The sequence below is a fragment of the Carassius gibelio genome, chromosome A11, assembly GCF_023724105.1.
Source record: "Carassius gibelio isolate Cgi1373 ecotype wild population from Czech Republic chromosome A11, carGib1.2-hapl.c, whole genome shotgun sequence".
NCBI lineage: Eukaryota > Metazoa > Chordata > Actinopteri > Cypriniformes > Cyprinidae > Carassius > Carassius gibelio.
In genome coordinates, this window is record NC_068381.1 from 19,225,302 (window position 1) to 19,241,847 (window position 16,546).

Here is a 16,546-nt window from a genome sequence, read left to right on the forward strand (position 1 = left end):
TGTCATACATATTTAATAAGTACAAAGAGTAAAAACTGTTGTTGTATTTAACAGATGCGTCACGGCATTCGTTGAAGGGTGCTCTGGAGCGGAAGCATTATTTGTGTTCGTAGTAACCGATTGCACTGTATTGGAAATGGTTCAAGTGCATGAAAACACCGAAGAAAGCTGTGCCACATTCCCATTCGCAACTGCCTTAATAATGTAAAAGGCAGATGCGAAGGCGTCCTCTACAATCTCACTGTATTCTTCAGGGTAGCTTTAGCAAATGATTATTTCATATTACAGGATGTTTTATTTGAACCACTCAAAACGACACTGCACTTGGCTCTTTTACTTATGCATTGGAGTAGACATATATTTTATTCTTTGGTATGCGAGTAGTGAGGCTGGGGTAAAGTGTGTCAGTCGCTTCTTTGAAGGGAAGACTTTTCTTGATAAAGAATTATTAGATTGAATATATATCTCCTGTTGCCTTGTCCATTTTGTCAGTTTGGTTCAAGCTGTCAGTCATACTTGTTACAACGATATTAAATAGAGGGTTTTATTATTTTTAGGGCTTTTTTTTCTTGCAAAGAAAATGCATGATTAAACCGAAGGACTGTCTAGAAACCATCACTTTATCTAGTGTCGCATCAGGTAATAAATGGACTTGTCTATTATCAAACACATTCCTGCATAAACATTGCATTTTTTAGATTTAATTGTTTTTAATTTGTGGTATTTAACTGAAGTAACCATAATGCTTGTGGACAATTCAATGATGACGTTTCCACAGAATCACAATGCTGCTCGTAGTCGTTTAGGTCATATTCACCTAAATGAAGAGTTTTTTTTTTCTTTCTTTAAATCATGTACTTACAGCTGACAAATCAGCCATTAGGAATTATTAATAATCTCCATATTTCACTTCAATTGAATGTTGATGACAAAAAAGTATGTATCTCTTTGAAAGTGATCTGTGATGACCGACCCTGTGTGTGTTTTTGGAGCGGATCAGTGACTGTCTGGACTCTGGATGTTACAGGATGAGGAACGCTTGCTTGCTGCGAATCTTGATAAAACTGTTTAACAAATCCAGCACCTCTCAGGTCTGCTGCTTTTGTAATGAAATTGATGTCTGAATGATGTGTGATAGAATAAATGAATGAAATGAACCAAAGCATCTTTAATTAACTTTTTGTAATATTTTTTTTATTATTATTATTACGAAAAAGGAAACAATTAGGTTTAATTATGCTCTCAATACTTGGTTGATGTCCTTTTGCACGAATTACTGCTTCAGTGCGGCATGGCATGGAGGTGATCAGACTGTGGCACTGCTGATGCATTATTGAAGCCCACGTTGCTTTGATAGAGGTCTTCAGCTCCTCTGTATTGTTTGTCAGATGTTACTCATCTTCCTCTTCAACAATACCCCATAAATTCTCTGTGAGGTTAAGGTCAGGTGAGTGGGCTGGCCAATCAAGCACAGTAATATCATAGTCCACTTGGAAGTGGTTTTTGCACTGTGGGCAGGTGCCAAAGTCCTGCTGCAAAATGATATCAGCATCTCCATAAAGCTTGTCAGCAGATGGAAGCATAAAGTGCACCAGAATAGATGGTAGATGGATGCATTGACTTTGATAAAACACAATGGACCAACAACAGCAGACATCATGGTATCCCAAATCATCACTTACTTCAGAAACTTCACACTGGACTTTGAGTACTGTAGCTTGGATTCTGTGCCTCTCCAGACTCCATATCTTGATTTCCAAATTAAATGTTAAATTTACTTTCATCTGAAAAGAGGACTGTGGACCACTGAGCAACAGTCCAGGACTTGTTCTCCTTCTGGTTCAGGAGTGGCTTGGTCCTAGGAATGTGACAGCTGTAGCCCTTTTCCTGAAGACGTCTGAGTGTGGTGACTCTTGATGCACTGACTCCGGCATCAGTCCACTCCTTGTGAAGCTCTTCTGAGTCCTTGAATCGGCTTTTCCTGACAATCTTCCCAAGGCTGTGGTCATCCCTGTTGCTTGTGCACCTTTTCCGACCACACATTTTTTTTATTTATTTTTTTCTGTTGAGGATAGTCTTCTGGACAACTGTCAAGTCAGTAGTCTTTCCCATAATTGCGGTTGCATGGTCTAAACTTGCCTAAGAGGTAACCAGTATTTATACTCAAAATGTATGTATATATATATATATATATATATATATATATACATATATATATATATATATATATATATATATATATATATATATATATATATATATATATTCACTCACTGGCCACTTTATTAGGTACCATGGTCAAATTGCTTGGAAACACAAATTGCTAATCAGCCAATCACATGGCAGCAACTCGATGCATTTAGGTGCATCTAGATGTGGTGAAGATGACTTGCTGAAGTTCAAACCAAGCATCAGAATGGGGATGAAAGGGGATTTAAGTGACTTTGAACGTGGAATGGTTGTTGGTGCCAGACAGGCTTGTCTAAGTGTTTCAAAAAATGCTGATCTACTGGGATTTTCACACACAACCATCTCTAGGGTTTACAGAGAATGATACAAAGTAAAAATTTTGTGGGCGGCAGTTGAATGGACGAAAATGCCTTGTTGATGTCAGAGGAGAATGGCAGACTGGTTAGAGATGATAGAAAGGCAACAGTAACGCAAATAACCACTCGTTACAACCAAGGTTTGCGGAATACCATCTCTGAACACACAACACGTCGAACCCTGAAGCAGATGAGCCACAGCAGCAGAAGACCACACCGGGTGTCATTCAGATGGTAGGGTCAGAATTTGGCGTAAAAAACATGAAATCTTTGATCCATCCTGCCTTCTTCTTTCTTGGGACACTTTGGGCCCCTTAGTTCCAATTGAGCATTGTTTAAATGTCACAGCCCGAGTATTGTTGCTGACCATATCCATCCCTTTATGACTACAGTGTTCCCATCTTCTGATGGCTCATTACGTGGTCATTATGTGGGAAACACACCACAATAGAATAAGAATAAGTTAAATGCTAACGTTATAGTTTGACCTCTCATTAACGTTCGCGCTCTTCCACTGATAAACATGGTATTAGCTTTGTGGCTAATCTAATATAGCAATGCATTAGCGGCTGTAAGTGATGTTGCAGAATATTTAGAAGTGATAATGATAGGACCGTTAGCTAGAACTACCACACCGTTTTTATATACAGTGTATGAACTAAATCTACAATCATTTCACATGACGAACGACAGACTCTGATCGCTTTCTTCTGTAGTGAATTTCTGGCACTGTTGTCAACTCTGGAGTTGCAGACCACCCTCTGGTGGGCAAACTATGCAACACTCATAACATGAGTGAAGCATGAGACTCCGTTTCTCATGTTTCATCGGCCGTTATAAACGCCGATGCCGATTTAAATGCAATTAGCTCATATCGGCCGATAATATCGGCCGGCCGATATATCGGTCGGGCTCTAATATATATATATACACACACTCATTTATTTTTAATAGTTTAATAAGTTTAAGTTATAGAATAAGTCTAATAAAATTATTAAAGGGGGGGGTGAAATGCTCGTTTTCACTCAATATCCTGTTAATCTTGAGTACCTATAGAGTAGTACTGCATCCTTCATAACTCCAAAAAGGCTTTAGTTTTATTATATTTATAAGAGAAAGATAGTCAGTACCGTTTTTTCCCGGAAAAACACGAGCGGCTGGAGGCGTGACGTGTGGGCGGAGCTAAAGAATCACGAGCGCCAGTAGGTTGTGTCATTACCGTGAGGAAAAAAAACATCATCCAAAACAAACCATGGCTTACAGTCAGATTCAGCCATTTATTTATGATCCAGAATCAGATCCCGAGGCTGAAATTTAACAAGAGCAGCAGCAGCATCGACTACAGCAGGACGTCTCTATGTGGTATGTATTGAAACTGTATATATTTTCTTAGCGGTTTTGAAAAATGACTAAGTTCCACTTTATGTCGTCTTTTTTTTTTTTAAGGTGTACATTCGGAAAGTGCAGTTTTATGCCAACATCGCATGTTGTTTACTTGATGTGCTTACGCGCCGATAGCTAAGTTAACAACACAGAGATATTTGAAGCAGTTTTACTCACGGCCTGCGGTTCCAACACACGATCGTGACCCTTTTTCGTTGGGACTGCATCATCCTTAAGAAATAAACGATGTGCAAATCCGGCGTCAAACTGGGCCTTGTTTGTAAAACAAGCATCTTCGAAATGCAGGGAACAAACACAAACACTTGAACAAGTCCGTTGATGCTCTGTAAAAATAAACTCCATCCACTGGTCCCTTAATGCTGTTTTTTTTTTTTGGTAATCTGTGCAGGGTTGTCTTGCCCTGGCAACCAAAAACACACTTCTTTTGTGACATTTCGCGACGCTCTCGCTCTGATCAGTGAAGTCTGTTGTGCTCTCAGTGCTGTGCTATACTGGAGCGTGCGCTCTTCCGGCAGAAGTGCCTTAGGACCCATTATAAGGAAATTCCGCTCCATGTAACGTCACACAGACCCATACTCGAAAAAAACTTTCCGAAACTTGTGACAAACAGGAGTTGGATTCCCATGCTAAACATGGACAAAGTTTCAAAAATTAAGTTGTACGTTTGAAGGAGTATTTTTGTTTCAAAAATACTCAGTATGCATGAAATAGCATTTCACCCCCACTTTAAGTATATATAATACTTGCATATTCCTACATAAGTATGGTTTGACACAGGCAAGTGTTTGAGAAAAGGGATAGACTTTAATAAAAATATTTAAATTTTTACATCCGATATTGTGAGATCTCTATTTGAATCATTATTTTACTGTTCAGCCAGCCTACAAGCCCCAAGATCTGTAAGAAAAAAGAAAGTAATTTAATACCACTGTAAAATGCTGAATTTTGTAGAGGAAATGGATAATTCTAATGAATGGCTGGCTGTTAGTGCAATATTCAGTACACAGTATGTTCTATCTACACTATATTACCTGCTATTTAAATATGAAGCAGCATGCATTATGTTAACAGCAGTAGTATTCTACACTCATCACATAACCTTGTTTATTTTGCATATTTAATTAATCAAGTGCAATCTATCTTACTATTTTGCATTTTTAATTAAATTTTGTCAACAACAGAAAAAAAGTGTTAACATTCATTGACATGGAGGGTCAAGTTGAGCACATTGCATTCTGGGATATGTGCAGTGTGAACAGGTTGTATAGTTCACATCTAGCGATATTTGGACCATTTTGACCCAAACCACCAGTTCTTACCTGTCTCTCTGTACTGTATGTTGGTCAGAAACAGGCCGTGGGCTGGAGCCGTCAGGTTTTGTGGGAACGCCAATGAATCTCGTGCTTCTAGCAGCTCCTGGATCTGTCGAACAGACAGTCTACCCTGACCGACGGCAACCAGCGCCCCAGTCATCCTCCGCACCTGTGAGCGGAAACATGTCGCCTTGATTATGAGACTACTATTCTACAGCCATATTTCATCATCAATGATATTCTTTCAAATTAACTCAAATGAAATCCATGCAATTAAATTCACACATTAAACACTAGGAGGCAGACATCCTACAACACAACATTAATATCATATTTACAGGGAAACAAAGCCAGTACTTACTTGTCTGTATAAAAAGGACCTACTTTTAAAAGTGAGCTCCCAGAACTGAATATCTCTGCAAAAAAAAACAAAGCTATTTTCAATCACTATAACTGAAGCCACCAAACATGAACAAAATTCCATGTGTGCGGTGACTGAACAAACATTTCATATCTAACTCATGCATTTTCATGCAATCTAAGCTCTTCCTTGTGGTAATTCATTCATCTCCGTATAACATGAGAACTGACATCACAGATGTAAATGATCTGCACATGGACATATTCATGATGTTTCTTGTGTGTGAAGTCCACTCAATTCATTATAATACAGATGAAATATGGTATGAATTTAACTACTCCTACAGTTTAAAACCTTGTTTGCATGTTAACAATTACATTTTGTGGTTTTGAATCCAAGTTTTGCAGCAAAATGCCATGATCTGGTTTTACACAAACAGTGAGTTTGAGTTTGTGTGTGTGTGTGTGTGTTCAGAGTGTGTATCTCCCAGCTGAGAGCTGCACCTGAAAAACCCAAAATGAGTCCAGTGTGAGTTGATTTTAAACATATGTCCCGAAGGGTTTTGAGAGAGGCACGGATTATCATTTTTGTTTCTGAATGCAAAATGATTTAGATAAAACCAATGATTAAACCGTGATTAAATTATTATTCTGGGTTATTTTTTATTTAACTGTTATATCAAAAAGTGATATTTGAAATTCAGGGAAATCTCAAGTTAAATGCCCCAGATGTTTTCCACGCACACACACACACACACACACACACACACACACACACACACATATAGAATGCAATAAACAAATTCAATTGTCATTTATTAATGTATTCTGCTAGCAACTGTTTTTGCAAAAAATTCATCTCATTAAAAAACATCTACGTGGTTGTTGTTCTGTAAAACCCTAACAGACACTGCAGGATATTATAATACCAGGCAGATAGAGTAAAAAACAATATTAATATATATATATATATATATATATATATATATATACACACAAATAATATGACAGAAAATATAAAATAAAATAATACAATGAAATGACAGAAATATGAATATACTATTGCTAGTGAAAATAAACTATCATTAAAAAGGTGATTTTTAACACCATTAAGGTCCTATATAGGTTTTCAAACCATGGTTCTTTATGGAACCTTACAAAAAGGGTTCTGCTTTTGTTACAGGCCGAAGAACACTTTTCTGGTACTGAACCATTTTTCTTAAGAGTGTACAGTGTTTGTCCCTCAGCGCAGGACAGCAAGAACGAGCAGCTCGCTTTTATCAGCATCACGCTTTTGTCCAACATCTGTTGCCTAGCAACAGTCTCATCACACCAGCCTCAGCGACTGGACATCATCCTCTGGGCTATAAAGCAGCACTGCCTTTCATTTTGTGTGTTTCCATTTCAAATGTGTCTACACAGTATTAAACACGTAAACTTGTAGCTGATAATAGTGGTTGAAGAACATGAGGCTAGCTCTATGAAAACATAATTAGGATTATTAATGCACTGGGCTTGGAGAAGGGACTTACATTAGCAACTATTGACAGCATGTTGTAATTGCTGATCCATAAATTGCAGATTGGACGACCTCCGGCCTTGATGTTCAGCCATGTATCTTTCTAGGAAATCAGAGGCTGTTTATACGCTCCCATGGCGAATGACTCCACGCTTGCTCAATTAATCCCTCAACACATGCTGTTGAAAAGTGGCTATTAAAATTAAATGCCAAGCAATTGCATTAACCAAATGCAAATTGTGGGGTGAACAGCACTTCACTTCATTTTGGCAACTCTGGAATGCATTCTTTGTTTTTGACAGACCATTACATCTATATTATTATCATCACTTTCAACCTAGCAGACATCTTGCTGTTATATGGTGCTTTTCTGATGTTTTAGGAGCTCAATCATTGTACAGAAAATAGCAGCATGAACATACTACAAAATTTCTCCTTTTGTGTTCAACAGAACCAAATCTCCGGTTTGGAATTGCATGACACAATCACCCTCTGTATTTTATTTTTGGGGGACTGATTTCTTTATTTAGCCCCATATTTATTTTTTGACAGAATAAAAGTGAGGCTGTGAGGAGTGTGCGTACAAAGTATGTGCAATTACAAAAATTGGGTGGTGCACATATTATTCAATGACTACGTGTACTATACGTGGACCCTCGCATACTAAAAAACCAAAGCATACTTCAAGCTGATGATACATCTTTCCAGAAAAAATGTGACTTTTGAGAGTTGTGAAAATGTGATCTAGCACCTTTATACAGTGTGTACCATCTCTCACAGCCACATTTTCACCCACATTAAATTCATCTAACCTAAGGTCTATTGTGATAAATCAATATTGTTGGTTCCATCACAGCTCCAACCAAACTTTGCTTCCTCCAGTTTCTGGCTTTGCAGCTTTTTATCCTACCTATGAAAGTGTCTCTGACTGAACGAGACGCCGGGGTTCAGCTGGGCCTTCTCGAGGGTCTTCACTGGGTTCTTAAAAGGCGTGTCTGAGCTCAAGGCACGGAAGGTGCTGAAGTCATGGGTCCCTAACAGCAGTGCAGCCGCCTCTTGAACTGCATCGATATTTAGCCTCCTGTGGGGAGAATGAAGTAATCAAACTCTGCATAGACACTGAGCCACAGAGACTGTGCAGGATCTGTGTGTTATTACTTCAGGAAATACGTTTCTCAGGGCAGGGCGATATCGATACAATCACGATCTGTTCTCAAGTAGCTACAAAATGTGACAAATAATCAAGACATAAGTATTAATGAACACATTAACAACTAATTAATATTTAAGTCGTTTTATTTTTTCATAGTGCTTTTTTACCATAGAGATCATTTTAAAACAGTTTCACAGCAAAGTAACAATCAACGATGCAAACTTCACAAGCACAGTTTTTAGGAAACAGCGTGGCTAAAAAGCAAAAAAAACCTATAAATATCAAACTTGACAATTCACAATGTCGCTTAATTTTTGCATTTCCAGCAGAATCAGCATAAATGTTTATTAACATTCAATATATCACCAGCACGATGGGATAAAAAGCCTCAGTTAGGAGATAAAACCATACAGATCAAGGAACGTTCTACAAACTTAATCCAGTTTGTGTGTGTGGAAAGGCAGTTCTTGTGAATGAGATGGAAAAGCAGCTGGAATGTGTGTGTGCATGAAGCAGACATAAGACGGCTGTGGGTGTTGTTCTGCGTCACTATGAGCCTGAAGCTTATCTTGGCCTACTTTCTCGCTAAAAATGAAGAGAGTAGGAAAAAAATAGCATTTATGTTCACACATCACCCTTGGAGAGGGGCCTCTCGCTCCAGCGTTCCTGGGCTTCAAAAAGACATCCGAGGCATGTGCTGCCGTAAAAATGCATACTTTCCTCATCTTTGGTTTCAGTGTTGTCCTAGATAACCAGCGATCATTCGCTTGCCCTTATGACGGGTCTTGTTTGTAATTCATGTGTGCCTTTTTCCGCTGTGAATCAGAGTATGCGTTTGTTCCTAATGCACTCTGAGAGGATTTAGCTTCTGTGACATGTGTGTAGTGATGCGGTTGTGGAGCACGTGCAGAAGAGAGGGGGCGGCACTCACGTGTCTCGTAATGCCCAGCACAGATCCCTCTCCGTTACTGGCATTTCTGTGTGATGTCTGAGACCCGAAGCAAAGCGGTAAACATATGTGCGTGATACGGCCCGATAGCGTGCGTGGAAGTCGCTGTGGACACGGTAAGCCCTGGTGATTCTGGGGGTAAAAAAAAAGACAGAATAGCAGACACTGCTTCAAATCTGGTAATGCACATATGTTTATTTCGCAAACTCGCCAGCCAATTTCCCACAAAATGCTTCAAGTTAGTCCAGAGTAATCAAGACACTGGAGGAAATATCACAACACTGGTTTTCATGTGAAAAACAAGAAAAACAATAGTCACTCATCATTCAAATGCAGCTTGATATCATAAACAAATCTGGTTTATACTTGTGGTTGAGGACAGAACATAAGAGGGACATGGAAAATATGTTCATTCATCTCTTCAACACAAGTTAAAGTAAAGGAAAATTTGATGTACTGCTGGAATCATTTAACGGTTTAACCGAAATGTCCAATAAAACAGTGGTTCGCAAACGTTTTGACTCCAAGGCCTCCTTTCTCAAAGATGGCATTTGAAGGCCTCAATAGATATTACTGCGACAATGTCATAGCTTATCTACTTTTGCATTTAGATTTTACAGCAGCGCTTGATACAGTCAACAATCAGATTTTGATCTCGTGGTTAGAAACCTGTGTAGGTATTCGAGGTAATGCCTTGAATTGGATTAAGTCTTATTTTCAAGACAGAAGTTTCTCTGTTCAAATGGGTGAAGGTATGACGACCTCAGTGCCTTTATCTTGTGGTATTCCACAAGGATCTATTCTAGCACCAGTCTTTTTTTCACTTTATATGCCCCTGTTAGGTCAGATCTGGAGTATATATGGTGTGTCATTTCACTGTTACACAGACAACACCCAGTTGTATATACCTCTGAAACCAACGGACTCTGTCACTGTAGAAAAGGTGGTGGAATGTCTTGGTGAGATTAAGATATGGATGTCTGCTAATTTGCTATGTTTAAATGAATCAAAAACCAAATTGATTTTATTCGGTCCTTCTGAGTTTGTTGATACATCCAAAATTGAGCTGGGTGTACTATCCCCTTTCAATTAAAATTAAGCCTTTTTTATCTCGGAAGAACTTGGAAAAGGTTATCCATGCTTTTTTTTCAAGATTAGACTATTGTAACTCACAAGTTTGGGCAGACTTTAGCATATTAGCATATCACTCCTGTTTTAAGAACTACACTGGCTGCCAGTTTATTATAGGATTGATTTTAAGATATTATTCTTTGATTTTTAAGCCTTATATGGTAAATATCATATATAGCTGATCTGATCCAGGTGAAGAAACCAAAGAGAATTGTACGTTCTGAGGTAAACTGAAAGAAATGGCTAAAGTAGTTCCAGGCAGGTCCATATCACTTCACCAAATGATTTCAGATATTTCAAAGGTAATAAACCCACAGTGACATTGCCCAAGTAATTAAATATAGTAAACAATCATATAAAAATGACAAATTATTTCCATGCTTTTGCCACAAAATTATGTTTTACTATGTATGTAAAGCACATATTCTCTTTCTCCTGCTCTCTCTCTCCCACTCAAACGCACACACATTTATTATAGACACATGTGCACAGAAACGTGTTATTAGTGCTACTCTAAATAGTTTAACAACTACAGGCCATTTCTCACTAGTGAGGTAATAACACGCTGTTCTTGAAGCTGATAAACTTACAGTTTCGCTATTAGAGACGCTGCTGTTAAACAGACTTGAGAGACGACGCAGAGGTAAATCACACACACTTAATCTCAATCTCTCTCTCATATAACTCATTAAAATGTGTTTAAATAGCTTAAATTTAAATGGTAGTGTACTACATATGTCCAGAAATATTAAATGATAATATAAAACAATTTCTATAGGTGCCTGTAAAACTCATAACACTAATTTCCCAGAATGCTCTTTGCTAACACCAAATAATGAAAGCAGTCATAATTACATGATTTCATTTATTATAACTGCATTCAATATTAGCAAGTTTTACTATCGCTGGAATGCAATTCAGTACATTCATCTTTTCTGTAATTTCACGTTAATTTCTATTTCAACATCCTGTGGAATGTAGCAAATTAATTTCAACCATTTGTAATTATAAAGATGATCACATTAGGAAATATTAAAGGATTATTAGGAACACCTGTTCAATTTCTCATTAATGCAATTATCTAATGATTCTAATCAACCAATCACATGGCAGTTTCTTCAATGTATTTAGGGGTGTGGTCTTGGTCAAGACAATCTCCTGAACTCCAAACTGAATGTCAGAATGGGAAAGAAAGGTGATTTAAGCAATTTTGAGCTTGGCATGGTTGTTGGTGCCAGATGGGCCGGTCTGAGGATTTCCCAATCTGCTCAGTTACTGGGATTTTCACGCACAACCATTTCTAGGTTTTACAAAGAATGGTGTGAAAAGAGAAAAACATCCAGTATGCAGCAGTCCTGTGGGCGAAAATGCTTTGTTGGTGCTAGAGGTCAGAGGAGAATGGGCCGACTGATTCACGCTGATAGAAGAGAAACTTTGACTGAAATAACCACTCGTTACAACCGAGGTATGCAGCAAAGCATTTGTGAAGCCACAACACGCACAACCTTGAGGTGGATGGGCTACAACAGCAGAAGACCCCACCGGGTACCACTCATCTCCACTACAAATAGGAAAAAGAGGCTACAATTTGCACAAGCTCACCAAAATTGAACAGTTGAAGACTGGAAGAATGTTTCCTGATCTGATGAGTCTCGATTTCTGTTTTGGTGTAATCAGAATGAGAACATGGATCCATCATGCCTTGTTACCACTGTGCAGGCTGCTGGTGGGGTTGTAATGGTGTGGGTGATGTTTTCTTGGCACACTTTAGGCCCCTTAGTGCCAATTGGGCATCGTTTAAATGCCACGGCCTACCTGAGCATTGTTTCTCACCATGTCCATCCCTTTATGACCACCATGTACCATCCTCTGATGGCTACTTCCAGCAGGATAATGCAGCATGTCACAAAGCTTGAATCATTTAAAATTGGTTTCTTGAACATGACAATGAGTTCACTGAACTAAAATGACCCCACAGTCACCAGATCTCAACCCAATAGAGCATCTTTGGGATGTGGTGGAACGGGGGCTTCGTGCCCTGGATGCGCATCCCACCAATCTCCATCAACTGCAAGATGATATCCTATCAATATGGGCCAACATTTCTAAAGAATGCTTTCAGCACCTTGTTGAATCAATGCCACGTAGAATTAAGGCAGTTCTGAAGGTGAAAGGGGGTCAAACACAGTATTAGTATGGTGTTCCTAATAATTATTTAGGTGAGTGTATGTATGCATGCATACCAGCACAAAATGACTTAAGTTGGTCACTCTTTTGAACTGTACTGTGTACAAAAAAATGTGGTCCAAAAACATACAGCTTTTTAAATCCTTTAATAGCCTCCTACCTTATAGGTTCTGCTTTCAGGTGGAAGTTTAGGGCATCAACCAGGTCTTGCTCCAGCAGTGGTGGCTTGTCTCCTCTCCGCTGGATATCCACATGTGCAGAGTTACACAAGGCATGCACACCAGTGTCTGTTCTGCTGGAGATCACCACTGACACCTCATTAACCGGCTTCAGTTTCCGCACAGCACTCTACACATAAAACACAAACAGCATTGATGAAGTTTTTGTAAACCCTGAAGATCATCTTAACCAGCACGATTTGAATTTTGCTAAACTGTATTCATTTTTGTGATTCATTTTGAAACATGATGCTTTTACTCTTTTAGATTTCTGAAAGGAATAGTTCACCCAAAATGAAAATTAGCTGGAAATTGACTTCGACCATCCAAGATTAGTTTTGTTCTTCAGATTTGAAGAAACTTGCTCACCAGTATCTTATCACTGGAGGACATGTAATTATGGACCATGGCATTTTGATCAGAAGTGATGGTTTCAAGTTAAAACACCTCAATGATGGATTTGTTTCTTAAAAAAAAACTGCTTTGTACTTCACAAAGTAATGTACTGGATGTACTGATGGACTGGAGTGGTGTGGATTACTTGAGGATAATAGTGGTGTTTTTATCAGCTGTTTGGACTCTCATTCTGACGGCACCCATTCACTGCAGGGGATCCACTGGTGAGCAAGTGAAGTCATGCTAGATTTCTCCAAATCTGATTTAATAGAGAAACAAACACGTCTACGTCTTGTCTGGCCTGAGAATTATTATTCCGCAGTGTACTGTTACTTAACAACATATTTCCTGGTTTAAAAAATATAAAGAGATATAAAGAGAGTTTATAACATTACTACCTGAAACTTTGTCAGATGTTTCAAATCTCTTCTAAGACCCTTTCATTATATTCACTGAGGTGCTATAATAAAAGGCATGCTAGCACACATACAGATTATGACTGTGCTTCTGTAAATGGAGATTAAAAACTATGTTGACATAATTATAACACTGGCAACGTGTGGGAACTAAAAGAAATCTGAGGTTAGTGGAGTTTGCATTGAGGAATCAAATACAATCTGACTTTACATGAATTTCCAAGGCCATGCATAACCTTATGCATGCATTTTCCCTTCTAAATGATCACTTACACTTTTGAATCTGTAAAAGACCGCTTGGTGTAATTCTAATATATACAGTGTTCCTGTGGCTCAGTGGTAGAGCATTGCATTAGCAGCACAAGGTTGTGGGTTCGATTCTTAGGGAACACGTTAGGTAAAATATTTTAGCCTGAATGCACTGTAAGTCACTTTGGATAAGTGTCTGCTAAATGCATTCATTTAATTTAATGTGTGTGTGTTTATATATATATATATATATATATATATATATATATATATATATATATATATATATACACACATATACATATATATATATATATATATATATATATACACACATATATATATATATATATATATATATATATATATATATATACACACACACATATATATATATATATATATATAAAACATAAATTAGAAAAAAATGTTAAAAAGTGGTGTGTAAACTGTCTCTGGTAATTACAAGCTTTTTTTTTTTTTGTCTTATAGGAGAATATTCTCCTATTTTATACTATATGATTCATAAAAGCCTGATGTATGAGTATATGATATAAACACAAAAAGTTTTTTTTTTGTTTGTTTACATATTACTTTATTATTATTATTATTATTATAAATAAACTTTTTTAACACTTTTATATGTCAGGCACTAAAATATTTGCCAAAACTGCCACATGAGCAACTATCTGTCTTGCCAACAAAGGGATTTCACCGCAGTATATTTATATTCTACTTCCAAAAGAGAGAAATGAGGAGACACATTGTGCTGAAGAGGATGGCAGATCTGATGCAGATGAGACCTTGAGCAACAAACACATGCAGTGGTTTGATTTCAGTCTTGTTTTGATCTGTCAGACAGAGACTGACCTCCAGATGATTCTCGACCCCCTCCACAGCTTGATCTGCTGCTGTTTTCATCACGCCGCTGAGGAGAAAACCACAAGCAGACTTTTATATTTATGTATGTGAAGTTATAAGAGCTCAGGAGAAGGAAGCGCGCGTGCGGCTGTCATGGATACGGACCTGTATTTGGTCCCTGTATATTGGAAAAATATTAAGTAACGGGCGGCGGATTTGTGCATGTTTCCTGATCTGCTCGGTTAAAGTTTGTCAGTACGAGGCGTTAGCAGGGTTGGGCAAGCAGCGTCCGCATGTATCCTCAATAAAATAAATATGAATCAGATGTTGTTGCTTATGCCTAATAATGCCGAACAATTCCAGTCATGATCAACAGCCATGTGAAAGGAACACCCAGCCGTTTAGAAGCCAAAGCGATGCCTGGTTTAAAATAGCCGTTGAAATGTGTAAGTTATTTAAAATATGCATAATTTCCTTTTTAATAGCTTATTGCATTACAAAGACTATGAATATGTATGGTATGTTTAGCTTGATTTGACAATAATCTATTTCTATGTGTTGGAAATTTAAAGGCGGTGTCGCAGGACGGCAAAAACTTCCGCTTCCACAGGGAGAGGCGTGGCGTAGTTATGACGTAAAGATGATTGACAGGGGCGGACGAAACTCAAAGCTCTTGAAGTTTACATTTAAAACATTATACAGACATTTTGACACTAAATGTCAGTTTCGCGGAATGTAGAAGCGGATTATGATTATTTGTTTTTTCAACTGCATTTTTCTAGTAGAATATAAAAAAAATTGATATGGAAGATATTTCAACAACCTTGGACAAAACGTTCTGGGGTTACAAGCATTTTAATTATGGGTTAACATTAATTAAATAACTTAATGTAATACATGCAATACACATTATTCAATATAAATATTAAGGTACACACACACACACACACGTGTATATATTATAAACCTAGCCATGTACTTCTAATCTACAGACATCATTATTAATAGGTAAACACTTAATAAAATTGTATGTATTAAAATTAAATTAAATTTGAACTATTGAATATGTTAGCATTATTTAATGCAGTGTGAACTAAAATGAAGATGAATAAATGTATTTCTTATTGCGTAAAGAGTATCTGAAAACTGTCCTTGAGTAAAAGATACCTTACAAGTCACCAATTCCAAAGCAACTTTCTCTGCCTCATTGCCGGCTGCAATGATGTCCTTGTCTCATATATAAACATCTGTGGTTCACATCTGCTTGCTAAGGAGCTCACATTTAGGTAAAGTAGCCTTGTTGGCAAGTTTGGGTGAGGAATGGCGAAAAGCACCAGATATAGGGTTTTCAGTGCCCTGAAGTTGGTGATATCACTTCTTTTGTAGCAGAAATAAACTGCAGAAAAAGCTAGGTGCCTTGCAAAATGTAATGTGTAACAGCAACACTCATTACACATCTGGTGGAGTAAAGACTACAGATACTTATTAAAAATATAGTGAAGTAGAGAGTAAAAGTTGCTAATATCTTTGATACTCAGTAAAACTACAGAGTATCCAAAAAGATACTAAAGTACAGTGGCTAATTACATTTACTACTCAAATACTTTACACCGCATTGTTCGTTCCTAGCTAATGCATAAACTAATGCATTGACAAATAAGACTTGGTAAAGTGCTAAACAGGATAGAAAATAATTTAAATAAACATAAGCTTGTGGATCAAACACACACACACACACACACACACACCAAACCTTCCAAATGTACATACACACCACTGATCTATAACAGAGAACAGTGACACATATTTACTACCCTAAAGAATGTGGGATGCATTTTGCAGGA

At 37.7% G+C, this 16,546-nt stretch overlaps 1 protein-coding gene across 4 annotated transcripts; it reads right to left on the reverse strand.

Annotated features, from left to right (window-relative positions):
• Positions 1-4,734: 4,734 nt before the first annotated feature.
• Positions 4,735-15,204, reverse strand: pusl1 (pseudouridine synthase like 1). Of its 4 annotated transcripts, none has more exons than XR_008185954.1 (8): positions 14,868-15,193; positions 14,712-14,769; positions 12,723-12,910; positions 9,227-9,376; positions 8,053-8,223; positions 5,648-5,679; positions 5,270-5,432; positions 4,735-4,847 (listed from the first exon to the last, which is right to left on the reverse strand). XR_008185954.1 is itself a non-coding variant. In XM_052610317.1 (8 exons), the coding sequence occupies exons 1-8, from the start codon at positions 14,924-14,926 to the stop codon at positions 4,816-4,818; spliced, it is 876 nt and encodes a 291-aa protein (XP_052466277.1). In that variant the 5' UTR covers positions 14,927-15,193; the 3' UTR covers positions 4,735-4,815. The 4 variants fall into 4 exon arrangements, 3 of the variants coding, with proteins under 3 accessions (XP_052466277.1, XP_052466278.1, XP_052466279.1); XM_052610317.1 differs by having other exon boundaries at positions 5,625-5,679; XM_052610318.1 differs by lacking the exon at positions 9,227-9,376 and having other exon boundaries at positions 5,625-5,679; positions 14,868-15,204.
• Between the last annotated feature and the right edge of the window lie 1,342 nt (positions 15,205-16,546).

Excerpts from the sequence above, each read along its gene's own strand:
- pusl1 (XM_052610317.1), bottom strand. The coding sequence starts at position 14,926 with ATGCACAAATCCGCCGCCCGTTACTTAATATTTTTCCAATATACAGGG. Across the intron at positions 14,770-14,867 it reads TATACAGGGACCAAATACAG|CGGCGTGATGAAAACAGCAG; the intron begins GTCCGTATCCAT and ends TTTTCTCCTCAG. Across the intron at positions 4,848-5,269 it reads CATACAGTACAGAGAGACAG|ATCTTGGGGCTTGTAGGCTG; the intron begins GTAAGAACTGGT and ends TTTTTCTTACAG.